Source organism: Bos javanicus, chromosome 26, assembly GCF_032452875.1.
Source record: "Bos javanicus breed banteng chromosome 26, ARS-OSU_banteng_1.0, whole genome shotgun sequence".
NCBI classification, from domain to species: domain Eukaryota; kingdom Metazoa; phylum Chordata; class Mammalia; order Artiodactyla; family Bovidae; genus Bos; species Bos javanicus.
In genome coordinates this window covers 18,773,101-18,800,572 of record NC_083893.1, presented here as the reverse complement: position 1 = coordinate 18,800,572, position 27,472 = coordinate 18,773,101, and the positions used below count along the sequence as shown (strand labels likewise).

General features: G+C 50.2%; 1 protein-coding gene across 11 annotated transcripts; it reads right to left on the bottom strand.

The window, feature by feature from the left end:
- Positions 1 to 631: 631 nt before the first annotated feature.
- ZFYVE27 (zinc finger FYVE-type containing 27) lies at positions 632 to 23,279 on the bottom strand. 11 transcript variants are annotated; one of them, XM_061403023.1, is made up of 13 exons: positions 23,174 to 23,279; positions 21,409 to 21,606; positions 17,021 to 17,091; positions 15,089 to 15,275; positions 12,219 to 12,314; positions 11,088 to 11,200; positions 10,276 to 10,415; positions 9,623 to 9,694; positions 8,425 to 8,445; positions 8,128 to 8,272; positions 3,622 to 3,668; positions 3,249 to 3,330; positions 632 to 2,632 (listed from the first exon to the last, which is right to left on the bottom strand). In XM_061403023.1, the coding sequence occupies exons 2-13, from the start codon at positions 21,603 to 21,605 to the stop codon at positions 2,565 to 2,567; spliced, it is 1,239 nt and encodes a 412-aa protein (XP_061259007.1). In that variant the 5' UTR covers position 21,606; positions 23,174 to 23,279; the 3' UTR covers positions 632 to 2,564. The 11 variants fall into 11 exon arrangements, with proteins under 11 accessions (XP_061259007.1, XP_061259010.1, XP_061259008.1 ...); XM_061403026.1 differs by having other exon boundaries at positions 632 to 2,204; XM_061403024.1 differs by having other exon boundaries at positions 23,063 to 23,272.
- Between the last annotated feature and the right edge of the window lie 4,193 nt (positions 23,280 to 27,472).

The following is a 27,472-nucleotide window of genomic DNA, read 5'->3' as shown; positions in this document are numbered from 1 at the left end:
TCTGAAGACACCACTCTGCAAGATTCCACGCCAAACCTTTTGCAGCCACCACTTAACTTCCCTGGGCCTCAATTTCTTCCTCTGTAAAATGGGAAGAAAAACAGAACCTACCTCATAGGGCCATCTTAAGGATTAAATGAAAAAATGTGTATGAAGTGCCTCTCGTGGTGCCTGGTGCCCAGCAAACAAACACCCCCCTACCAACCCCCTACCCCTAGAGCACTGCTCCCACTTCCCATCTCACAGCCAATCCTCTTTCTGGCTGGTTCTCAGCCTCCCCCAGAGCTGATCCTTTCCTGCTTTCTCAGAGGGATTAGCTAAAATCTTTCCATTCTAAAGCCTGTGTGGCTTAGCATTTACTGAGTCCTGGTCCTAACCCCAAGCCCTGGCCCTCACAATGTGGTCACAAGACGGCACCTCAAGTCAATCCGACAGGCATCTCGCTGAGCACCTCCTGCGCAAGGCACAGCTTTCCTCCAACCCCAGCTCACACACGACCTCAGCCTCCGTGGCCCCTCCGCCCCGTCCTGAAGACACAGCCCAGGCCTGCAAACCTGGCCAGCACTGGGGGGGCACCTGGCTCTCTAGCCTCAGGGAGAGGGGGCAGGCAAGGACCAGAACGAAAACATAGGAAGCTTGAGGCCTTTTTATTGACAATTCTCCATATACAAAGACATCCTTGTAGTTCCTCTCCAGTGTAAATAAAGCATGAGCACTTAACTCATATCTCAACAGGACCAAGGAGCTTGAGGAAGGGGGTCTACCAAGGCCTGCCTGGCTCCCCAGGGATTTGCCCCTCTGGGCGTGGGGCAGGCCCCTGGCTCCTAGACTGGCTGGCCGGGAAAGAAAGCTGGCCTAGGATGAGCCCTGACTCCCAGCCTGCCTCCTCACATCCCAGCTGAGAGTACAGAAACGTCTCCACCTCCCAGGCTCTGAGTCCCAGGCAGCCCATGAGTCCAGGGGAGAACCCTAGGGCAGGAGAGGGCCCCCATCTTCCTGATCCCATTCCCTGTGCCCCATGTTCCCGGGAATCATGCAATAAATAAATAAATACTTCAAAAAGGCAAGGAAGCTCCTGGGGAAGGAAGGGGTGCCTGAGCCCGCTCATGGCTTAGGGAGAGACACTGAGCCCTTAAGAGTCCAGGGTGAAGACAAAACTGTTGCAGACGGGATGGGCACTCCAGGTGGCCTTATCCCGTAACTGAGGCTGCCCTACTACAGATCAGCCCTGGAATCTGAGACCAGCCTAGCGAGACCCCACACTTCCCAGGCCCCCAGAGGTCAAGGGCTTCAGGACCTCTGCTGAGCTTACCTGGCCTCACACTCACTCCATGGGACGAGGGGCCAGTGAGGGAAGCGGTAGCTCTAGGCCAGAGGAGGGTGGCCAAGGCTCTGAAAATGGGGAGCAGGAGTGACTGAGTGCCCAGCATCTTCCCGGCAGAGCTGAAAACACTAGGATAACATGTGGGCTGAGACTGTAAGCCAGGGTCTCTGCGAGGTGGGGCTGAGGCCTCTGAGCTGCTGCGGCTCCCCATGTTTTGCTCTGCTTAACACTGAAGGGTTCTGCCAGGCCCTCCTCTGAGAGATCTGGGAACTCTGACCTTGCTTCTAGAAGTACTTTTGGTCTTGACAGCCCTGGCCATGCCGTCTGGCGGGGAAACGAAGAGCTCCTGAGGCCTGCAGGAATACTCCAACAGCAGAACTGGGACACGGTGCACGCCCTTCTGCAGGCTCTGGGCAGGCAAGGGCCTGGCCTAGCACCCAGCAGGGCAAGAAGCGCTTTTCCCAACCTCTGACCTCCAGCCTCAGAGAACTCCAGGCATGCAGGGATGCCAGAAGACCAGTCCAGATCAGGCCTGGCTCACTGCTGCCCTCTAACTTCTATTTCCCACCCAGCCCTGAGTTCCCTAACACCCAGAACAGAGCAGGGCAAACATGCCAGTCCTGGTGGAGGAGCAACCACTACTGGCCATCCGCAGGAGTGAAGGACTGCTCCAGAACCCGGATGCAGACAGCGGGGGCAGGGAGGCAAGGCCTACCTAGCATTCAGACCACATATGCCCAAGGCTAAGGGTGGGGAGAGCGGGGTCTACTGCTGGCCCCGGGGACAGGTGGCCTCTTGGACCCTGGCCCCTCTTCTCACTTGCTCAAGGTCTGGTTACACGAGGCACACACAAACACAGTCTCTCTCTGGGCTTCAGGGGCTGAAAAGGAGGAAGAACTTGGTGAGATGCTTCCTCATGCCCTCTGGCTCATTGCCCCTCCAACTGGAACCACCTCCCCATCCCACTCCACCCCACCCCAAGCCCCACACAGACCACCCTCCCCCCACCTACAAGCTCACTGTCCCAGCTCACGCACTCGCCCTCAGAAACTTCTCTTTCCACGGGACCTGGGGGTTCCGAGAGTGACCATGCCAACAGCAAGCCTCTCCCAGATATTCTATGCGTTAGACATTATTTTGGCACCAAAAGAATAACTTTTAAAATGCTTTTTAAAATAAAATACCAGGATAAAGTTTTCCAAAATGTTTTAACAGTGCTTATTATCTCTGGGTGGTAAGATTACAAGATTATTTTTCTCTTCCTTCTTCTTCTGTAATTTCCAAATCTTCTAGAATAAGCATATGTTACTAGCATGACCAGAAGAATGAAAAAATAAACACATTCAATGTAACATTGTAACATATTACAAAGCAGTCTGTAATACATGCTCCCTTTTTTTTAAGCACATGCATATGAATTTATCCCATGTGTGATGGCATTAATGACCCAGACGGGTCCACACCTAACAATTCTTTCTGAAATAGATTAGGAATGTCTTCCTTTCTTTGGTTTTTTCTTTTGTTTACAATGAGTATGTATGGCTTTTATAGAAGGAAAAGAAATTAGTCTCTTTCTCATTGCCTTGGTAATGTTTTTAATAAAATAAAAAGCATGAGACTGAGGACTGTGGTCTCCCTGGGGAAGGCAGGCGTGGAGCTGGGGAGCCGGGTGAGGCTGATCACGTTCTATCTTCTAACTGCAGTGAAGTGGTCACTGGTATTCACTACTGGACTTCATAATTCAGATACATTATATACATATGCTCTTGTCCATGCAGCAAATATTTCCATTTTTCCTTCCTTAATGGGAGATGGAGGAAACCCCGAGTTCCCTGGACCTCTCACTGACCCTGGCTCCTTCCCACATGCAGCACCCCTCTTAGAAGAGGGAGGCGGACCCCGACCCCCAGCCTGCACCACTCACCTGTGGCCCCCATGGAGGACCTGGGCACCTTGAAGGAGCAGCACCGAGAGCAGAAGATGTTTCCACAGTTACTGCAGTTCCGCTGCGGATGAGAGCCAAGGTCAGTCTCCGATCCCCACTCCCAGACACTGGGGACAACTCTACGAGTAGGGCAGTGCCTGAGCAGGGCAGGACTAAGACCAAAAGGGACATCCCACAGGAAGGCTGGTGAAGGCGTGGACACAAGGGAGGGGAAACCTGCTCCTTCGAGTAACCGTCCGACCAGACCCCAGGCCTAACGTGGCCCAACGAGTCAGACTTCATCTGTGACACGGCACTACTCCCCTACAACTCATCCCGAGTCCCCAGCAAAAGCACCCTCGAGGAGACTTACCCTCTTCTTCAGCACTGAGAAGGTGGCCGAGCAGCCCGTACAGCTCCCTGAGAAACAGAGGCAGCAGCTCAGCTCTGACCCAGTCCAAACGTCTCAACTCTCACCTGCTCCTGGGTCTTCTTCACGGGGACACTACGGGCACCAACCCAGCCCAGCTCCTTGGCTGGCAGCAAAGAGCAAAGTCCACAGCCAGAGGAGAGGTTCAAACCACGCAGGAAAAACCAATGTCCCAGACTACACACAGCTGCCGCCCCTGCTCCCACCCGGGGTTTAGAGACCTCCACCCCCACCTGCAGGTCCAGCCCAAATAGAAGAGCATCCAGCAGAACCTCCCCCTGAAATGACACCAAGGTGGGAGGGACCTGACAACAGGCATCGCTTCGATGATCTCAGATGAAACCCGCCTGACACGATCCCTTCCAAAGTATCTTCTTACAAACACTCTGCCCACAGCTAGAGGGAGAAACACCTCCTGAACACCAGACTCCTGCTTCCTGTCATCTGAAGATTCTAGGACAGAAGTTCAGAACCAAGTGCCAACCAAGACTTGCAGGGCAAGAGGTAAAGTTCAGAACCAGGTGCCAACCAAGAAGCCTTGCAGGACAAGAGGTGAAGTTCAGAACCAGGTGCCAACCAAGAAGACTCACAGGGCAAGAGGTGCAGGCACGTGTGTGGTGGGCAGGCTGGGGTGGATACCACCAGGGGAAGAGATCCTGCCTAAGCGACCAGATACAACAGGACCACAAGGTTTCAGATCAGGTTTTAAGCAGAAGAAGCAACAGCAACTTAGAAAACAGCTGGGAGGAGGCAACGGGGGTGCAAGAAGAGATGAAGATGGGGAAGAGAGGACTGCCCTTTCTTTTCCCCTTTCCTGGCCATATCGCACAGTATGCAGGATCCTAGCTCCCTGTCTAGGAACTGAACCCGTGCGCCGCAGTGGAAGTGTGGAGGCCTAACCACTGGACCGCCAGGGAACTCCCCCGATCATGCCTTCAGATACTACATCAGGGCAAAGGGACTTAACAGAAGCTGTGCTCGCTGCCCACCCATGCTTGCAGGAAAATTAAAGAAGGGAAAGGTGGGCTGCGACAATGACACAGTCTGATGAAGGGCATACACGCAGCCGAAAGAAAAAACCCAAAAGGATGGAGGGGAGGAAAGGCCACGCTGGGCCATTATGACTTCCAACAAGCTCCTGAAGCAGAAACTGATGAGAACAAGCTCCTGATGAGAACAAGGAAGTCCCAAGGGCGCCGCCAGAAATACTGACCACAATTCAGCACAGAAATCTCCATGCAGATGGGGGTCACTGAGCCAGGGGAGAAAAGGCTGGGGTCCAGATGAGGCAGGAGGGTGTTCACAACAGGGGACCAGAGAGCCCAGCCAAAGGCTGTGGGAGGGAAGGGAGCTGGGCTGGGTCCTGGAAAAACCCGGAAGGAGACAAGACTACTGAAGGACATTTCTACAACTTGGGGCCTGCAGGCCTCCGATGATCTGATCAAAGCAATTACTAGGTTCAAGGCACATGGCCAGGCCTCCAGGACCACCTGTCTGGCCAGGCACAGAGCACCAGGCCTCATCCTCACACAAAGGCCCAAAGAGATTCGGGCTGTCCAGCCAGAGTCCCCCATAGCTCTCACTAAATGGGGACACACTGCCTGCATTGGAGGACAGGGACCCAGCTCGAGCAGGGAGAAAGCTGACACCAGTGGGTGTAAGGCAGATGCTGTTGCTGTCAGTCAGCTCACGACCCAGGCAGAGCAAAGGACACAGAAGAGCTCGGCACACCGCCAGCGGGTGGCGCCACCCCAGCAAACAGGCTGCTCTGGGACTCTGCTCCCAACACTAAAAATCAGGGCAAGGCAGCCCGCCTCTGCCTCCCCTCAGCAAGCAGCGTGGGCTGGGAGGAAAGAGTTGGGTCACAGACTGGCACTCTGGCCCCTCTCAACTGTAAGGAGTACCAGGGCCAAGCACCCCAAGGCAGTCACGTGGGCTAACAAAACAGCCACGCACCACGCAGGGCTGGGGCCAGGGCCAGTTCTGCATGCTGACACCAGCTCAGGCAGGCATGTGGAGAGCACCCCTATTCCTTGCCAAGACCTACCAATTCTTCCTGCCTGTTTTTAGCAGAGGTCCTGATTCATCATGTGAGATGCCCCAGGGGCAGAGAGAGCAGAGGAGCCTGAGACCATTGCCAGGGCGACGGGCACAGAGCCTCCAGGACAGAGTGGGCTCTTCCCAGTAGGACTCCCCCACTTGGAGGCCACGGAGAGGCTCATGAGCAGCCTGCCCTCCTCACTCCTCCCGTGGACCCCCCTCCCTCCACTGGCAGCCAAAACAGAACGGCCCCCAGAGCAGCTCACTCACCCAGCCCTTCAGGACACAGACCCCAGAACAGAGCTGCTATACCTGCCCTCACAGCCAAGAGCCCGACGATGCCTCAAGGGAGGGACAGCAAGCAGTCCTAAGAGTGGAGGGCTAAGTGGGGCTTAGGAGAATAATTGTCTTCTGGCTTCGCCATCCTCGTGGGAACCTGACAACACTTCACCCATCTCGGTAGGGATTATCTGAACCAAAAGCCAAATACAGAAATGGGATAGGCATAAAACTGGGGCACTTCAGACACCAGGGCAAAGGGAAGATGGTGAGCTAGAAAGAAGTGAGTGAGATCAGATAAGGTGGATCTGAGTTACAGCTCAACCGCGTGCTGGCTGAAGACTGGCCAAGTCACTCTTTTCAACCTCAGGTTCCTCACCTGTAAAATGGGAGCATCTAAGGGGCTTTATTTAAAACTCACAGATATAAAAGTATGGTTTGCCAGAACAAGAGCATTAAGTCTGGTGTAATGTCATCTGGGACTTCTGAAGCCTGGCTGCTTCTAAGGACTAAGTGAGACGGCGTATGTGAAAGTGCACTGGACACAGAGCGATCGGCAGCAGTCAGCAACCATCACAAATGAAAGGAAGGGATCCTGAATGCCTGGAGGCATTCGCAGAGCAGAAAGAAACAGGGTGTCCCAGGATGTCTAACGCTCAGGAGTCAACTGCCCTGGTCGCTGCAGGAGCAGGAAGGCAGGCCCTGGAGCGCCCAGGTCAAATACCTCACGATAAACCCCACGGGCTTCCTCGGAACTCTCTCCCACCAGACCTCATGGCACAGCCAGCCCATCCTCCTCCCTGTCTGCTGACAACAGGCAGAAGCAAGGCTCTGCTTCAGGACCAGGGAGACCCCTGAGTCTCCAGTCGTCCAGGCTCCAGCTATAACTTCATCTGGCTTGGCTCACGCTCTTCTGATCAGAGCCAGGCTTCCAAGCTTGTTAGTCAGCTCAGTGTGTCTGACTCTTTGCAACTTCATGGACCAGAGCCCTCTGGGCTCCTCTGTCCATAGGATTTCCCAGGCAAGAATCTTGGAGTGGGTTGCCACTTCCTTCTCCAGGGGACTCTCCTGATCCAGGGATCAAATCTGGGTCTCCTGCATCGCAGGCAGATTCTTTACCATCTGAGCCATCAGAGAAGTCCCTCCAAGCTTCGAGGACAATCAAGTCCACCTTTCTCCAAGGTCACATTCTTGGATCCACCCCTCAGTCAGTATAATGAGGACTGGCCAATCTATGGACTTGGCTGGGGAGAAGGGAAGCCGGGGCTCTATCATCCCCAGAAGACAGTGTTTCCTTCCATTTGCTTCCAGTCAGACTGGAAAGATCCAGACAAGTGCCTAGGCACCTGAGGGAAAGACCAGGGCCTCCCGTGATAAAAGCAGCCCTTATGAAGCACTCACTATGAACCAGCCAGCAATGTGCCAGCACTTCATAAGCATTATCTCTCTTGAGACCCACAGCAACCCTGTGAGATAAGAACTTGTACTATTCCCTTTTGTCATTGTTTAGTCGTTCAGTCGCGTCTTCAGTCACGTCCGACTCTTTGCGACCGTATGGACTACAGCACGCCAGACTTCCCCATCCTTCACCATCTCCCAGAGTTTGCTAACATTCGTGTCCATTGAGTTGGTGATGCCATCCAACCATCTCATTCTCTGCCGCCCCCTTCTTTTGCCTTCAACCTTTTCCAGCATCAGGGTCTTTTCTAATAAGTCAGCTCTTTTCATCAGGTGGTCAAAGTATTGGAGCTTCAGCAACAGTCCCCTTTTACAGAAGGAAAACTGAGGCACGGGGAAGTGAAATAATTTGCTTAAGGTCACCTGGCAGCAATGGGGTTACCTAAACACTCAGACCCCTCACTCAGCCGCACGCTCCACCGCCTGCCATAGCTCCACCTGCCTCAGGACCACACTGCCCCGTGGTCCCAGAGGAGCGCTTCCAGAACTGAACTCATCTTCCCACAAGAAGTAATGAGGAGAGACGCCAGAAGGAGCCCGTGCTCCCTCCCTCGCAGCCCCGCTGTGCCTGTGCCACCTCCCTAGGGTGCCATGGACACAGCTCTCCTCCTCAGAACGCCGCACCTCTGCCCCGTGGCCAGGACACCTCCAACCCGCCCTCCCCCGGCATACCATAGTTGTTGGTCGGGTACCGCTTGCGGAGCCGCTCAGTGAGCCGTGACACCTTGCTGCGCAGCACCTCGTTCTTGCTCAGGAAGCCGTTGTCCTGCAGGACCAGCTCGTCCTCTGCCGGGCACGGGGCCCCCTCGTCATCCTCCTGCGGGAACAGCTCCTTCCAGTCCTGTCCCCTCCTGACAGAGCTCTGGGACCTGCATGCGTGGCGAACCCCACGAGGCGTGGCGAGCTCGGCTCAGCCACCCTTCCTCAACCCCCTCAGCCCCTGCCCACCTCACCAAGGCTCCTACTTACCAGCACCACCAAGTGGGTCTCCTGCCTCCCAAGGTGCGGGGGAGAAGAAAAGAAAACAGAGAGAAGATAGCAAGAAGGAAGGTGCCAGGAGGGGTTCCCCAAGCGAAAGGAAGCACGGGAGTGCTACCACACTGACTCTGAGCACGTACTGAAGGGCGAGGTTAACAGAGACCCCGTTAAGGATCCCAACATCAATCAGCCGGGGAGAAGCTGTGTACTCAAGAGTCACAACTTAAGAGTCCACAGTCGCACATTCAGGTTTTGGAGAAATCTCAGCAGTGGAAAATGGAAACGCCCATGCGGATGAGGCTACAGTAACAGCCAGCTGGGTGAAAACCGCAGGCCTGGAGGAAACGTCCAAGACCTCCATTTCCTGCATCCCCCACTTCACAAGAGTCATAAAGAGTGAATTCCTCCTATTTAAAAAAAGCCATAGAGCAAACATGACAATAAATGGCGAATGCCACCAGGACTCCGTGACCAGGGATGACAGGAATCGGTGCGGATTATGTGACTTCTCTGAAGCAGACAGTCTCTCCTCAGCTACACTGACCACTGCAGACTCAGGGCTCCCAGAGCTGCTGAGTTTTTAGAAAAACTGAAAAATTCAGAGTTTTTACTATAGTCTCTCCAATTTTTAAATATCGGCTAAAAAATTAAAGCTTTGCGTGCCAAATAAAACACTTCTGCAAACTACCAGTGTGAACCATTGTCCTAAAACCAGGCAGACTGTTGAACTTTCTCCAACCCAGCACTTGGCCATGCAACTGCTTTCTTCAGCCTCCCATTCTCACCCCTCAAAGGGACATCTGACGGACCTCATCCTTCAGAAGAGCAGGCAGAGACCGGGGCAATGCCCTCCTCCAACTCTGCCTGCCCCACATCAAAGGCGCCAGGCCCACAGTCTCCAGCCAAGGCAGTAAACGGCCCACCTCCCCTAGCAGGGCGCTTCCCAGAGGCCTGCAGAGCCACCCCCGCCCTGGGCACCCAGGACAGACGCCAAGGTCAGCAAGAGGACGGGCAGACGTTCGGTGGCAGCCTTTCAACCAGTGGGTCTGAGCGCAGGGCACATTTCACCTTCTCACTTGGACGTAAGAGAACTCTCAAAGCCCAGACTTGGAATGTGAGAAGCCACACGGCGCCAGGACCACCCAACTTCTGAGCTGGTCAGCTGGGGGTGCCGGGGAAGACCACCCACCTCAATCGCATCCTTAAACTCCTCGTCAGGCTCGGCCTCCTCCGCCTCCTCCACACTGCCCGGCGTGAGGTCCTGGGAAGAGACACCCTTCAACAGTCAGAGCAGTGACAGCCCTGCCCCCGGGGAGAGGCCACCTCCCCAGAGCCAGCATCCAGGTTTCTCAAAACAGCGGTTCACGCCTCAGAGGAAATGGCACAGCTGCCGGCAAGAAGGAAGTCAGGGGAAAGAGAGCAGTCTCCAACCGAGCAGGACAGAGAGAGGGACCAAGGCCAGGAAAGGACCGACAGTGGCTGCAGAACATGGTGCTTGAGAGCAGAGCTCTGGAACCATAGGGTGGGGTCTGGCTCCCGACCCCGCCGACTGCGGACAACCACTCTGTGCCTCAGCCTTCTCTTCTACAAGGAGAATAATCTCATTCTCAGAAATATCCTGCACCTCATGGGTCTATAAAGTACTTGAACAGCAGAGTAAACACTCAATAAAGCATAGCATAGCCCTTATTACCACAGTTATTACTATTAAGCACTTCAGAGGAGGCGGGCCTGGGAAGGAAGAGGCCAGCCCAGGAGCTATACAGTATGAACAGGCTGGTAATAGGGAGGCCAGGCAGCCTGCCCACACCAGACTCTGCCCGGGCAGTTAGGGGTGCTCACCTCTGTGGGCGTGGGTGCAGGAGTGCAGTCCACCAGAGCGCCCTTCCCCCCAGCATCTGATGGTGGCGGGCTCTCAAAGGCACTCTCTTCCTGCTTGGGGTTCATCCGCCGCTGCAGAGATGCCCTATATTCAGACACCACTGCCCAGGGTGAGGAGAATGGGGCGGAAGACAGAAACAGGATGGAATGAGTGATGTTCTGGGGATACCCACCACTGCACCTGGCTGCCTCCTCCAGCACCCACGCTCTGCTGCAGGAAACGGTCACCCTCCTAAGCCTGAACAAGTTACCTAACCTAAGCCTCATAAACAAGACAGATATACCAACACCTACCCCAGGAGATTGTTAAAGAGAGATTAAATGCAGTAAGTGCCCGATAAATCATGGCTTCTATAATTAATTTCCAACCACAGGGAAGAAAACAAGCATAGCAATCACCCAAACATATGTACAGGCCCAGGCATCTGCGACTCAAGGCCTCTCCAGACCACCTCACTGCTTCAGAAACCAGACGGCAGACGGGTACTCTGGGATTACACAGAGACAAGGCAGTGATTCCTGGGGGACTGCACCCTGGAGGTGGGTGGCAACACTGGGAAAACCTCCCTCCCTCGTCTCCCAGAAGCCACCGTATCACGTGGGCAGCGATTCATCTGCCTGGGGAAGGGAAAGGGACCCCTAGTAGCAGCCTCCCCTGGGTCCCACCTCCCTCTCCAAGGCAGGACTCTGGGGTGGTGCTGCCCCCTGGTGGCAGGCACAGCAAACACATGATCAGCCCGGACGCCATCTCTGCCCGGTTCTCCTGGGCTTACCTCGGAAGAACTCCACATTCCCCAGAAAGAGTGTGCTGTTTAAAAGGGCAAGGACCCAGCACAGAGGCAGCAGATACAGCATGCAAACCGTGCCCAGGAGAGCCCCATAGAACCTGGACCGACAGAGAGGAACCACAGGATCAGAAATTCATAAGATCAGAAGCAAACTGGTTTAGGGCATACCCACAGGAGAGTCTGGGCAAGAAGTAGCTCTGGGAACAGTTAATATGCTGACAAGATCTGCTAATCAAACAAGGGGAACATAAAGTGGGGAGAAAGGGTTTACAACCACCAACAGGTCACAACTGACACCTAGAGGCCGCAGTGGTGGCTGAGGATAGGGCCACCTAAGTGGGTTTAACACACATCACTCCTCAGGATCTAGACTCTGAAGTCTGGAACAAGACAGATTTGGAGCCGGTACCATGGAGAGCACTGAGCACAGTGTCTGGCACCAGGAGAGGCTAAACAAGCACGAGTCGCTGTGAGTATCACACACGAATGTGAGTATCACACACGAAGAGCCTCAAAAACATTCATTTCACTTGATCCAATAGTTCCATCCTAGAATTTATTTTAAGGAAAAAAGTTTCAAAAGACTAAAGTTAAACCCATAAAATGTGCACTACAGGGTTAGTAATTAAAAGTAGAAACTGACTAAATACACAACAGGATGTATAATATATAATTTCATAAATTACAGTATAATCACTATCTATATTGGTGTGGTATTACAAGTAATTCCTAAAGCTATGTAGCAACATGGAAAACCAATTATATAGTACAATAAGTGTGAAAAAAAAAAAGGAGTCTCACCTACACTCTGAGCTATAGACACCACGTGCCTATGACAAACTCTAGCAGGCAATCCAAACATGAGATCGGCTGCTATACCAGGGTGGGAGATTACATGGTGAGTTATTTTTCTATTATTAAAATATTTTGAGCATAGTGCGCAAAGAAGGTGTTAAACCAAAGCAGGGCGTTAAAGCCCACAAGCCTACGTGCTGATCTGCACACAAGAGCCTAGAGGGCTCTTTTCCCCTGAGCTAGGGCGACAGGGGGCTCTTAGGCAGCTGTCTTTGCCTGGGGCCCTCAGGGCAGGGGCGGTGGGAACAGAGGGGCACTCACTGTGAGGACACAGCGGGGTTCTCCCAGTGCAGCACGCGGTAGGCGGCTTCGCAGGTGCCGCACAGGCGGCTCAGGAGGGCCTCCAGCTGGATCAAGCTGCAGACACAACACAGGGGCTTGTGCACGCTGTGTACCCTGCCTCACCCGCCTATGTGGCCTAACAGAGCTCCAGGGCAGCAGGGCCCAGGACTTCGCAGGCACAGCTACCTAGGTTCAGCCAGTCCCTTCAAACCCCTTGGAAGGGTCAGGGAATTCGGGGAAACTTCATACATCTCAGGCCCCTTCTTGGAAAACTTGCTGAGGTTCCGGCTTTGGTCTCTTCCTAGCTGTTGGTGTTGGGCCAGTTACTTAACTTTTTCAAGGATGCAGTTTTCCTCTATACCATGAGGAGCAGGGTGCCACCTCCCAGATGCACTGGAGCTGTGAAGACGGATGCCAGGATGCACAGCAATGTGTTTCCACCCAGGGTTTCAGGTAGACTGACCTGAAGAGTGTTTTGAAATGGATCCCCCACCCCATCAAAAGCAAAGAGAGCATGTTTGTGCAATGAGCACCCAGATCTTGGTTTCTGAAGGGCTCCTTGGAGAAATGGCTGATTCTAGAGCAAGGCAGGGAATGTGGAAGATGAATTTGAACATTTTACTGTATCACAGGGTTTCCCTCATAGCTCAGTTGGTAAAAAATCTGCCTGCAACACAGGAAACCCAGGTTCGATCCCTGGGTCGGGAAGACCCTGTAGAAGGAAATGGCAACCCACTCCAGTATTCTTACCTGGAGAATCCTAGAGACAGAGGAGCCTGGCAGGCTACAGTTTATGGGGTCGCAAGAGTAGGACATTACTTAGCAACTAAACCACCACTGTATCATAAAATATAAAAAGTGAAAGTTGCTCAGTCATATCCGACTCTTATCAACCCCATAGACTATACAGTCCATGGAATTCTCCTGGATAGAATACTGGAATGGGTAGCCTTTCCCTTCTCCAGGGGATCTTCCCAACACAGGAATCGAACCCAGGTCTCCCTCATTGCAGGCAGATTCTTTACCAGCTGAGCCACAAGGGAAGCCCAAGAATACTGGAGTGGGTAGTCTATCCCTTCTCCAACAGATCTTCCCGACCCAGGAATCGAACCAGGGTCTCCTACATTACAGGTGGATTCTTTACCAATTGAGCTATTAGGAAAGCCCAAACTGAGGACAAAATGAGATCAAAATTAATAATCACAGTAATGGGTTATAACCCATTGAATAAAATTTTAAAATCCTGCATTCATATAGATAATCAGAAGGAAAAGCTCTTTCTTACAGAATGTCAGGTAATAATGACACTTAGGAGATCACCTGTGCAGCCATCACAGTGATAAACTGATAAAAGCAAGACCCAACATGGGTTTCAATGCAGTGGGTGAGTGTCTGACGAGGAACAAGTTACCCAAAGAAGTCTCAAAGTACCCCACTCAGATTACTAACTCTAGAGGCTAAAATAGTCACTTTACAGTGGAGAAACTTTCACCAAACTAATCAAAGTTAGTATCCCCCATAACAGTGACATCATGTACCTCTTGATATGATACAATGACAACGTCACATTTCTGCCAAAGATGCAAAACCTGAATCCAATCGTGAAGAACCAAACTACCCAAAGAGAAGGCAAGTTCTACAAAATAATAAACTTGTTCTATTTTAAAATGTCAAGGTCATGAGAAACAAAGACTAAGGAACTATTCCAGGTCACAGGAGACTAAAATCTAAATGTCACGTAAGAGTCTGGACTGGAGCCCAGATCAGGAGAAATTTATATAAAAGACCTTATTAGTACAACTGGCAAAATTTGATCATGAACAGTTATTAGATAATGGCACTAATGCTAATGTTATCAATGTTAAATTCCCAAAATCTGATTACAGGACTGTGGAGATAGAAGAGAATGTCCTTGTTCTTAAAAAATATATACTGAAGTGTTTGGGGCAAACAGACAAGATGTCTGTGATTTACTTTCAAATGGTTCAGGAAGAAAAAAATTACGTCTTAGTGTAGGGAGACAGATGAAGCCAATGTGGCAGAACATTAATAAGTGTTCTATTGGGTAAAGGTCGATGACAGCTCTTTGCACCATTCCTAGAACTCTTCCATAAGTTTAAAATCATTTCAAAGGAAAAAGGTTTTTTGAAAAACTGCAGATATGCAGCACCCCCGCCCCCACAGGTAACTGACTCAGAATTTCTTCAGAGGAGCCCAGCCCTCCACTTGTTTATAATTTTTTTTGAGCTCCACAGATGTCTCTGCTGCCCAGGAAGAGATGAGAACCCCTGCTGTGTGTCACGGGAGCCACTGAAGCTGCTACAGCTGTTGTCTGCCAACAGTCTGAAGGTGCTTCCTCAGGAGCTCCAGCTCTGTCACATTTAGGAAGTTCCTCCTCAATGTGTAAACCACAGTGCAGTGACGATGACTAATATTTAACTGAACACTTGCTGGGTACCAGACGCCCAGTTAGTCTTCACAACCACCTAGGACGTAGGCCTATACTTATCTCATTTAACAGACGACAAACCTGAGTGACCTGCCCAGAGTCACACTGGAGGAGCTGGGGTTTGAACCCGGGCAGTGGCTCATGCGTGCATGTGCTCAGTCAAGACCCTAAACTGTGGAATCAGCTAGATCTGGCTTCCCATCCCAGCTTGGTCACTTGCCTTTTTCCTCCTTCATCAATGGAGGTCAACCATAGTAGCCATCTCCCAGAACTCTGACAAAGACCAAAGGAAATAACATCCACGTTTTGCCTTAAACAATGTCCGGTGCCCAACAAGCACTCAGTGTGGTGGGACTGGTACTGTCACCATCCCTTACCTCCCGGCCCCTTCCATACTCACAAGCTCTTCACCTCAGCTACGGCCTCGGGGCGAGACAGGCGAACTCTCTGCAGGTCCTCCTGCCTCACACTGTGGTACTTCCTCCTCATCAGCTCAGACTCGGACAGCCGTGCCCGGCAGCCCTCCTGAAGGTAGCCCAGTAGGGCAGGCACTGAAATCATCAGGGCGCCCACTGAGTACCAGGCACCTGTGGGAGCAACAACACTGCAGATAAGCAAACAGCAGTGCCAGGAGCCGCCACCCACCCAGATGTCCACGTGCTCGCTCCCTCACCTCCTCCAGGCCTCTGCCCAAAAGAGCCCGCCCCAGATCACCTGGTATGAAACAGCATCTCCCCACTCACCCCCCAGCCTCTTAACCCAGCTTTAGTTTTCCTCACAGAACTAACCACCACAAGGCAGACTACAGGCATGGCTGTTGGCCTCTCCATGAAGGTAGGCCCCAAGGGCTAGGACTTTCCCCATCTGGTCACTGCCGTAGCCCCAGACCCTTTCAAAAATATTAAAAACCCCTCTACTAGTACACAGCACACAGCAGGTAGCTCGTGCCCGGGATCTGGCCATGGGGAGCTCCTGATGTCTGACATTCTGACCTTTGGGTCACAGGGGCTGACTGGAAGCCTTCCACTGGCATTTAGGACACCACTGACCACTTTGGATCGAGAAATGTTGAGGCAAAAATAAAATCCAAGGAAGGAACTTCTTCCATGTTAACATGGAAGCAAGCTAACAGAGCAGTGGGTACAAAGTAATTAAGTATCTGTCACCTGAACTAATTTTTCTGTGGAAATATATTCAGAAAAATCTAACAGCTTAAGAAGGATATCTGAGTTTCAGTGAGGTGGAAAAGCGTCCTACTAAGACGCTTAAGACACAGAAGATGAGGTCTTATGTGAAATGGGTTTATTCTTCAGCTCACTGAAACCACAGGAAGCAAAGGAGACACTTGAGAAATGGGAATTCAATAGAACAAAGGCATGAAGATAGGACCCAGCTCCTCAGAACATTCCATCCCAGGCCCTTTACTCACTTCCCTTGATGGGCTTGGCTTTTTCTGCAGCCATCTGCCAGTTCTAACCAAAAGGGCTGGGTCACAGCATGCCTTTTCATAAAAGGTCCCCAGGAGACATCATTACCCAGGACCCCTCCAGCTACCTACCTGTCCACACACCGACCTCAAAGGCTGCAGGCTACAAACCCCTCACTGCTGTTGGCTGCCTGGCAGACCCCAGCAGGCTCACTTGCTGAGCCAGAGAAAATCAACAGGCAAAAATGCCTCATCAGTTCACCTTCCTAGTACCTTCACCCCAGGTCATGTCCTCAGCTGACCCCGGAAACCAAACTGGGAAAAGGTCAATGCATTTAGTCCAGAGGAAACAATAATAATAGCTATAATGTACTGGCTGCTTATTTTAACTGTGTTAAGTGTTACACATAGATTATCTCGTACTTCACAACTACCCTCTGAGGAAAGCACTTCTATTATCCCCCTTCAGAGAAAATGAAATTTCATCCCTCAGTCATGTCCAACTCTTTATGACCCCATGGACTATAGCCTGCCAGGCTCCTCCGTTCATGAAATTCACCAGGCAAGAATAATACTGGAATGGGTTGCCATTTCCTTCTCCAGGGACTGAATCCAGGTCTCCTGCATTGCAGGCAGATTCTTTACTATTTGAGCCACAGGGAAACCCCATTCAGAGATGAGGATGATTAGGCCTTAAGAGACAGATTAAAGAACTTCTGATGTCACACCAGTGGCCCAGTCAGGATTCTAGCCCCAGGTGGGTCTCTCAGGAGCCTGTGTCCTGACACTGAGCAGACACGGAGAGAGGCTGATCCCATAGCGGAACAAGCAGCTCCCTCATACAGGGCCAATTCTCAGAATTCCTCTCCACCTTCATTCACAAAAAGCCCTGGAAGCAGTTCTTACCCTCGTTCAAGGTGAGGAACAAGACGTTGAGGCCCAGGCAGGTCAGCAAGGAACACAATGGCGTCTGCCACCTGCAACACAAGGCTGTATATTGTCACCCTGTTTATTTAACTTATGTGCAGTGTACATCATGCAAAATGCCAGGCTGGATGAAGCACAAGCTGGAATCAAGATTGCTGGGAGAAATATCAATAACCTCAGATACGCAGATGACACCACCCTTATGGCAAAAAGCGGAGAAGAACTAAAGAGCCTCTTGATGAAAGTGAAAGAAGAGAGTGAAAAAGCTGGCTTAAAACTCAACATTCAAAAAACTAAGATCAGGGCATCCGGTCCCATTACTTCATGGCAAATAGATGGGGAAACAATGAAAACAGTGACAGACTTTATTTTCTTGGGCTCCAAAATCACTGCAGATGGTGACTGCAGCCATGAAATTAAAAGACGCTTGCTCCTTGGAAGAAAAGCTATGACCAACCTAGACAGCATATTAATAAGCAGAGACATTACTTTGCTGACAAAGGACGGTCTACTCAAACCTATGGTTTTTTCCAGTAGTCATGTATGGATGTGAGAGTTGGACCATAAAGAAGGCTGAGCACTGAAGAATTGATGCTTCTGAACCATGGTGTTGGAGAAGACTCTTGAGAGTTCCTTGGACTGCAAGATCAAACCAGTCCATCCTAAAGGAAATCAGTCCTGGATATTCATTGGAAGGACTGATGCTGAAGCTCCAATCCTTTGGTCACCTAATGCAAAGAACTGACTCCTTAGAAAAGACCCTGATGCTGGGAAAGATTGAAGGCAGGAGGAGAAGGGGATGATAGAAAATGAGATGGTTGGATGGCATCACCGACTTTATGGACATGAGCAAGCTCTGGGAGTTGGCGATGGACAGGGAAGCCTGGCGTGCTGCAGTCCATGGGGTTGCAAAGAGTCAGACACGACTGAACTGAACTGAACCTGCAATACAGAGAGTCCTGGTCACTGAAGGCAGCTGCCCCTCCAGCCAGGTCTTCCCAACCAGGAGCAAGAGGAGGCCCGGGAGCTCAGAGGTAACTCAGACAGTCAGGAAGAAATGAAAAGTGGGCCTCTCACTTGGACAGGCGACCGGGAGAGAGACCTGAGGTCACACCCCAGGCCCCAGGGTGAGAAAAGGTAGCCTCTGGAAACCACAAGAGGAGGAAGAATTTATAAAATTATCTCTTAATGTTATAACTCTGTTTAACCTGTGTTGTGTAAGGTTTTATTCTCTTTAAGAGGTGTCAATGACATTCTTCTTTAAAGGTTTCCTTTATTCTTTGTATTTACTGAGATAGAGTTGGTATGCAATATATTCTTTTTTTAATTTTAAAGGAACATACACCTCCTGCATAAGATTCATCTAACATGAAAATTGAGTGAACAAATGTGAAGGATTTCTTTGACCTTATCTGCCATTTTCTCTTCTTTCTGTGAGTTTTAAACATACATTAATTCCAAAGGAATGAAAATTATAAAGATTTCAATATATAAAAAATGAAGACAAACTAGGATTAGCATTCTCTCAGCAAACATGCCCGAAGTGAACTGGAACTCTCAGAACCAAACACAGACCCGGCTTCTACCACCACCAAACGGCAACACAGAAGCCCCCAAAGACAGAGGAAAGAAAATCAGAGTGAGGGTACTGAGTTCAAGCAAATGCCGCTGGCTTAGTCCTTGATAAAGCACATTTAATAGGATAAAGGGAGCACAGATGTAATAACAAAGCCACTGACACCTACATTCTAAAGAGCAGTATCAGTGTATATAAGGTGAGTCCTCAGAGGAGAAAGGCAAATATAAAAATCAACAGCTAAGTTGCAATGTATTCAGAACTTCAATGCATGTTCTTTTGCTCTAATTGGGGTATTTCACAGTTACAAAATGAGGTTAACTAATTTATGAGCTGCTTTTATTTTTTAATGAGAGTTATGAGTAAGGGAGTGAAATAACCTTTCTCTTCGTCTTAAAATTGCAAACACTTCAACTTACACCACCCTAATTAGACCTCAGACCCATCTACTTGCTCTACCAGAGCAAAAGCAAATTAAAAGTCAGGTCTAAGGCCAATCCCATCTCAGAAATAAAAACATTACACAGCCACTGAGGTCACTTTCATTTAAAGCCTTTTTTTTTTTTAATTAAAAAACAAAAAAGATTTCTTTTGGCCACGCCCGAGCAACACGTGATTTCTTAATTCCTCCACCCCCAGGGATTGAACCCATGCCTTCTGCAGAAGTGCAGAGTCTTAACCACTGGACCACGAGGGAATTCCCCGCTTCTTCCATTCTATCTGATGTCTTTATTGACACTCTGTTCATGGAGACCCACTTACTGGAGTAGCCCATCCCAGAAGAGAGAAGTCTTAAAAATCAACTGCGGCTCCAGGCTTCAGACCTCAAAGAAGCTCAAGATTAGGTCCTTCTTCAAAGTCAAATCCTCTTTACTGAGAAAGAACAACCAAACACACAAACGAACCTGACAGCCACTTTCACAGACCAGTGCTCCATCTCCCAGCGGCTCGGAGGCCACAGCTCCTGGGGGCTTTTTAGGCCCAGTGCTCCTCCCCCAGCCAACTTTTTCAATCCCACCACATCCTCAGATTTCTAACTTCATAAAATGGAAAAATCCTAACACATTAGTGCCAAGAAGTGCTGATAGACCTGTGCCAGAATAGGAAAAGGGCAGGAGATATATATATAGATATATAGATATATAGATATTTTTTTAAGGATATATTTAACTTTTGCACTTTGCCACAAAAAGGCAAAACACACATACACATATATGCAGGTATATACATACCCATGCTTGTGTGCACAGGTGCACGCACATATACACAGTAGAAAACACAAGACAGCATAGCCCTGTGAAGCCCACACACTCCCCTGAGGAAGACCACAGTTCATCGCAGCTAGCTGGTCATGATGGAATTACAAAGCCGGCCCCTTCTGACACCACCTCCCTACCCCTTACGTTGACAGCACAGTCATCTAAAAGTAGAGAATGTTGCTCTGGAACCCTGATAGCTCATCTCTAGGGATAATGCCATAAATTAAAGGAGTTCTGGGGCAAACAAGAGAAACGGGGGGCCTTGGACAGAGTTAAAAATAAAGTTCCAATTATTTCCAGACTGAGGTTAAGAATGAATACTCTGTAGCACCTCGAGAAATTAACCCAACTCTACTCGCCCTGTCTCCAACCTGTCTCTCTCAGGCATCTGAGCTGGTTGAAGGTCTTTACTAGAATCTGATGACCTTCTCCCTAGAAATACACACATGTGCCTGCACAACTTTACAGGCAGGTTCAGGAGAGTCAATAACCCCTACAGCGCCACGCACAGGCTCTAGATGAAGAACGACTGCTCTTTAGGACAAGCTGGTTTTATGTGACTCCCATTACCATGCAATATTAAGAACACAAGACCTTTGCAAAAAAAAAAAAAAAACTTTATTTTTTTTTAACTTGAATCTAATCCAACTTTTAAATTTAACCTCCAGTCTGCACCAGGAAGAAACATCAACCAGACAAATCTAGGTAGGAAATTCTCCAGCACACTCAGCTGAGCCTCCAGCACATCAGTGTCATGAAGACCATTTCAACAAGAAAGATCTAAGGGACATAATAACTGCACAGAATACATGGCCCTGGTTTGGAGCCTGATTGGGCCAAAACAATGGTAGATGACATTCTTGGGGCAACTGAGGAAATGTGAATATGAACTGGGTATAGGGTGATACCAAGGAATCACATTGTTAATTTTGTTCGGTATGATGTTATTTTTTTTTAAGCATTATTATTTAGAGACAAACAGAAGTGTTTTGGGAGCAGAATTGCATGTATTTGTAATTTTAAATACTTTAACAAAAGAAATAAAGTGAGCTGAAAGGAGAAAAAACTTACCGAGGATGAAAATCAAAGCAGAATAGGAACAAAAAATTTTGAGAGCCATAAGCCTAAAGGATTAGTGAAAATAGTACCTGTTTATTCATAGATACTTGTTTGCATCCTAATTTTAATATAAATTATGCTAATATTGGGAGAGAAGGAAAAAGAAAAAAGCATGCTTCAGCTAGAAGGCCCAATGGTCAAGGCTAGGTAGCAGTCCTGGGATACGAGCTTATCCAGCCACAAAGAAGAAACTCTGGTGAAAGACCAGATGGTTCCCAGTGCCTGCCTCTCCTGGGTTGGGTCTGAGATAGGGGGTGGACCAAGAATAAGCCCAGAGGCCCAGTAGACCTCCCAGAACTGCTCCTCAGCAGGGCAGAAAGGACAGCCCAGCCACTGCCTAAGTGGCCAGTGCAACTAAAAGCAGGAAGGCAAAAGGCCCAGCAGGTTAGAGTAACTCTAAATAAAATCTGTACCTGAGCAAATACCGGACCCCATCGCCGGCGTCCTTCAGGGGTTCCAGGTAGACCTCAAGCCGCTTGTAGGACAGAACCAAGTTGAACAGATCAAATGCCGGCAACTTGGTAGGAACAGGTAGAGACTCCAGGGTAGCCTCGGGGACCGTGCTGGGGCTCACCTCCGGTCCACAGCCCTCTCGCTCTGAGGTCTGCATCCTGTAATCATAAGAATTCCTGACATTTGCACTGCACTTCCAATGCTCAACACATTTCTACCTGCATTATTTCATGTGGTGCCATAACAAACCTATAAGATAGGCAGGGCTACAGGGGGAAAGCCCATTTCACAGAGAAAGACATTCAGCAAGGCGAAGTGAGTTACCCAGAGACAGCTGACCCCTGAAAACATGGGTTTGAACTGCACGGATCCACTTATATACAGATTTTTTTTTAATAGTAAATACTACAGTTCTAAATGATCTGCAGTTGGTTGAATGGTGGATACGGAGGAATGGCAGGAGGGCCTACTGTAAGTCATACTCTGGTTTTCGACTTCGCAGTCAGCACCCAACCCCTGCATTGTTCACGGGTCAACTGTATAAAATCCTGCTCTTCTGACTCTCCATCTACTGTTCTTTTCCTCCACAGATCAATCAAGAGTATAAGCAATAAAGACCAAACACACATGGCTACCGGTGGGAGGCAGCCTGGGGTCTCAAGAGAAACGATGTCCTGAAATGTTCTTCCACTTTTTCCCTAGTTAATTCCTATTCATCCTTCAGGTATCAGCTTAAGCATCCCTCTCTGGCTCTGAGAAGACTTTGCCAACATCCCCAGTCTGAACTGGGAGACCCTACCATGCTCACAAAAGATCATGTACTCACCCCTAACGGCACTTATCACACCAAAGCAAAACTCCGTGCTTTCTTGCCAGTCATCCCTCTTAACCTTGACTTCCACCAGGTTAGAGACTGTCTTCCACTGTTTATGCACACAGTGGGCATGCAATAAATGCTCGCGGAATGAAGGAATCAACTGCTCATCCTCCAGGAACCCAGAGCTTTCTTCTGCCCGGCTCCAACCTCTAACCTTTCCCCCGCTCCCTTCAGTTACCAACAACTTCCTGAACCAACCCTGCCCGTTACCCTCCTCCCCTTTTCTCCTCCTGCACCCCACGCGGCCGTCATTACCTTCCACAACACTCCATTCCCTTCCTTCTCGGATGCGGAGAGCCACAGGCGCTCTCATTCTCTTTCCTAACCTCAAACTCTACCGAAACGCTAAGTTTAAGTAAACAAGGAGGCAGAGCCTTGGCGCACAGCAACAATAGGGAGTCCAAGGGTAGGGGCTTCGATCTGGGACGGCGGGGGGGAAGCGGGTGTTTGAAGGGGAGGGTGACAAAGGGGCCATCAGGAACCTGAAGTCCCTGCAGGCGGAGCTAGGACCCAGGGCGGGCGCGAGGAGCACGGGAGGAGGTGAAGCAAGTCTGCCCCGGCAGGGGCCGGGCCATCATCTCTGCAGGTCAGGGAGGCTGACGCGGCCCAGAGGACCAAACCAGAGAAGGCCACACCCAAGGTCCCTGGGCCAGCAGGTGGTGGCCCCCGTGGCGTTCTGGCGCCCAACTCCGCACAGTTGGCAGACGCACCAGGGTGGGGAGGGGGTGGCACCTCACCTACCCTGTCGCTGCGTTGATGGGGAGGGGGCGGGGACGGCCAGGAGGCACTTGATAGGGCCACTGGACCCCGGAGCGTTTCCTCAGGCCCGCCCCACCCCGACGACGAACCTCTTCCCAAGGCCGCTCTGAAGTCGTAAGACTGAGACCCTCCTCCGCCTTCCCCTCCGCCGCCACTTCCGGGACGCGATTGCTCTCCGGCGCCGAGCCCTGACGTCATCGCGCCCGCCCGGCCTCCGGCTCCGCTCCCGGTTTAGCTCCGCCCACTCTGGGATAGGTGAGCCCCGGCAGCCGCACTGCGCCTGCGTAATTTTTCTTCTCCGCCCGGGGTCCTGGCTTAACTCTAGTCTTACCCGCGGTTCGCTAAACCCTGGGAGCTTCTGCGAGGGGATTCTGCCCCTCGTGGCCCCCGCGTCGCTTCTGGCAGGGAACAGTTGAAGTGAAGATAATCTGAAGAATTTATGTCTGCATCCTCTCCCCACCAACTTTGGTACTTACCTGACTCCCTGTGGACCATGAGCTTACAAACGGCAGAAACCATACCCCTGCATGCCCGATGCCTAGCAGAGAATGCAATTCTGTTCAGTGTTTCCTAAGTAGCTACTGTGTACAGGGTCCTGGGCAAGTCCTTCCCAATTCAACCCACTTCTCACTGTGTTGCCCAGTTAATCGCCCTTAAAGCTGCCTTTGCATTAATAATAACATTAGCCTTTATTTACGGAGGACTAACCAGGCGCCGGGTACTGGACTAAGCTCTTTATGTGCGTGCTTGCTAAGTCACTTCAGTCGTATCGGACTCTATGCGACCCTATGGTCTTTAGCACGCTAGGCTCCTCTGTTTATAGGATTCTCCAGGCAAGAATACTGGAGTGCCTTGCTGTTTCCTTCTGCAGGGGATCTTCCCAACCCAGGGACTGAACCCGCATCTCCTGCATTACTGCTGCTGCTGCTGCTAAATTGCTTCAGTCGTGTCTGACACTGTGAGACCCCATAGACAGCAGCCCACCAGGCTCCTCTGTCCCTGGAATTCTCCAGGCAAGAATATTGGAGCGGGTTGCCATTTCCTTCTCCAATGCATGCATGCATGCTAAGTCACTGTGAGACCCTATGCACAGCAGCCCACCAGGGGGTTGCCATTTCCTTCTCCACTCCTGCATTACAGGCGGATTCTTTACCACTGAAGCATCAGGGAAGGCCCAATCTTATCTAGTTCTCTTCCAACAACCCAATTATTAGGGTTATTGCCATTTCATAGATGAGGAATCTGAGATTTGTCAAGGAACTTCAGTGTCTCTCAGCTAGTATGCTACTGTGAGCTGGAATTTTAACCTCACGGGTCATCTGATCCTGCCCACCCCCCAACTATACCATCACCTCCTTAGTCTGTATTCACTGGCCTTATCCCCTGCTACTCCCCTTCCCAGGCCTCTTCACTTCATCAGACTGAACTCCTCCACCGTTACCTTCAAGCACCCCTTGCACTCTGATCTTACATTGCTTGTGCTGTGAGCTCAGGGAGGAATGCCTTTCTCCCACTTGTACTTGGGTCCAAATCCAACCCATTCATCTAAGTGAAAAGTGAAAGTGTTCATCACTAAGTCAGTGTCCGACTCTTCCTCATCCTGTGCATGGTAGCCCGCCAGGCTCCTCTGTCCATGGAATTCACCAGGCAAGAATACTGGAGTGGGTAGCCATTCACTTCTCCAGGGAGATCTTCCAGACCAAGGGACAGAACCTTCGTCTCCTGGATTGGCAGATGGATTCTTTACCATCTGAGACATCAGAGAAGCCCATTCATCTAAGCAGGAGTCAGATGCTGCACTCCTTCCCTGATTGCCCCAGTCGGAAGTAATCACTTCCCTCTCCAAACAGCCAGAAGGTAGACAGATCCAAATCCCCCACTGACCACTAAGCTGTATTTAGAAATCTCTCTGCTCCTGCTTCTTAGAGGAATGGGCCAGGCTTTGTGGCTGGGCCAGGCTTTTCTGCTGGACTCTGCTTGTCCTTCTTTAGAATGAGGCTAGGAAAAGCAGAGAAAAGAATATTTTTTATACAGTAACTGAAATTCCACCATCAGTAATTTACTCCAAAGGTAGATTTCAGTTTCTTTACAATCCCTCCTCCTTGGGTCTGTCTGGACCACTGGCCTGAAGCTGACTGTAGCTAGTAGTTTTATTGGTTTTCTCTCTTGGCAGCTATGAAATTGAGGGGTATCAACTCCCAGACATTATTTGAGGAAAACATTGGAGGATAAAAAAAGACTCTAGAGATCAAAAAGGGAAAACAGCCACAGCCAACATCAGCGATCAAAGACTTCCCCTGGTCAACTGGATTCTGCTTTGGGAGCCTGATTCTCATTTTTCATAATCAAGTTCTCCAGGTTCCTTCTTTGCTTTCACCAGCATTCTGAGTCTTCACTTTTTGCCTCAAATCCTGGTGCCATTGGTGTTTTCCCCTGGATAGCTGATAGGTGGAAGAGACCAAAGGAGAAAATAAAATAGAAAAAGAGGTTAATCAATACCTTGTGTGCGTGCTAAGTTGCCTCAGTCATGTCCGACTCTTTGCAACCCCGTGGACCATAGCCCGCCAGGCTTCTCTGTCCGTGGGATTTCCCAGGCAAGCATACTGGAGTGGGTTGCCATGTCCTCCTCCAGGGAATCTTCCTGACCCAGGGATTGAACCCAGGGATTGTCTCTTACATCTCCTACATTGGCAACATTGGCAGGTGGGTTCTTTACCACTAACGCCACCTGGGAAGCCCAATTAATACTTAACATGACATTTTTTTAAAGGTTAGTCCTTTCCAGTTTGTTGTGATCCACACACAAAAATAAATAAATAAATAAAGGTTAGTCTTTGCATCTATAAGCAAAGGTGTATGTGACCCACATAATCGGACTTCACTGTGGCTCTTGGGCTTCCCTGATAGCTCAGCTGGTAAAGAATTCACCTGCAATGCAGGAGGTCCCAGTTTGATTCCTAGGTAGAGAAGATCTCCTGGAGAAGGGATAGGCTACCCACTCCAGTATTCTTGGGCTTCCCTGGTGGCTCAGATGATAAAGAATCCACCTGCAATACAGGAGACCTGGGTTCAACCACTGGGTTGGGAAGATCCCCTGGAGGAGGGCATGGCAACCCATTCCAGTATTGCCTGGAGAATCTTCATGGACAGAGGAGCCTGGCGGGCTGCAGTCCATGGGATCACAAAGAGTGGGACACAGCTGAGCGACTAAGCACGCACGCCCACGGCCCTTGGAGAAATGTCAGGTAGAACTATTAATTGCTAGAAAAATAGATGCTGAAAGAAAGGAATGGCTAAGCACAGCTTTCTCCACCAGATGGCGCTCTCACCCACTCTTACACAGACGTTTCAGAAGCCTTTCTAAAATTGGGGTTTCTGGCGGTGGTCTCTCATGCCACCATTTCTACATATACCAGATCTTCTCATGCTTTTAGCTGCATTCGTTATCTCTTGTTGTGTCACAGATTATTTCAAAACTTAGTGGCTTAAAACAATAATAGGAAAGGAAAGAAAGGAAATTGAAGTCGCTCAGTCGTGTCCAACACTTTGCTACCCCATGGACTGTAGCCTACCAGGCTCCTCTGTCCATGGGATTTTCCAGGCAGTAGTACTGGAGTGGATTGCCATTTCCTTCTCCAGGGGATCTTCCCGAGCCAGGGATCGAAACCAGGTCTCCCGCATTGTAGGCAGACGCTTTACCGTCTGAGCCACCAGGGAAGTCCCAAAACAATAATAAATATATATTATTTGGCTTTGGGGTGGTTTTGGTCTGGAAATTACCAGCATGTTAGTGAGTGGTTTTGGCTGAGGGGCTTTGTGAGACTGTAGTCAGATGTTGGCCAGGGCTGCTGCTATCTGATGGCACTGCGGGATTTACTTTCCCACGTGGTGCTGACAGGCTTATGCTGACAGGCTGGCAGGGGGTTTCCGTTCCTCTTCACTTGGGACTCTACAGGAGGCATCTTGAGCATCCCCACCACATGACAGCTGACTTCCCCTAGAGCAGGAGATCGAAGAGGGAGCAAGGCAGGAAGCCACAAGGTCTCCTGTGCCATATCCTCAGAAGTCACACACTGTAACTTTCACAGCATCCCATTGGCTTTGTGGGTCAGAACTAGTCAACGTCCAGTGCCTAATGGGAGGAGTATATGAAAGCATAACCACCAGGAAGGGAGGCTACTTGGGGCCGTCCTCGCTGCCATCTTGGAGGCTGGCTAATATGTGCTGCTCCGCTGGCTTCAATTACACTCCCTTCCGCCTCAACTCCTCAGGCTCACCTTTTAACAATCCAGCTTGAGTATCAGGTTCTTTGTAGAGACTTGCCGGTATCATTTCTCACTTCCTCCTCTGTGTTTGCACAGACTCTTTCATCTCTATAGAGCCGTTAT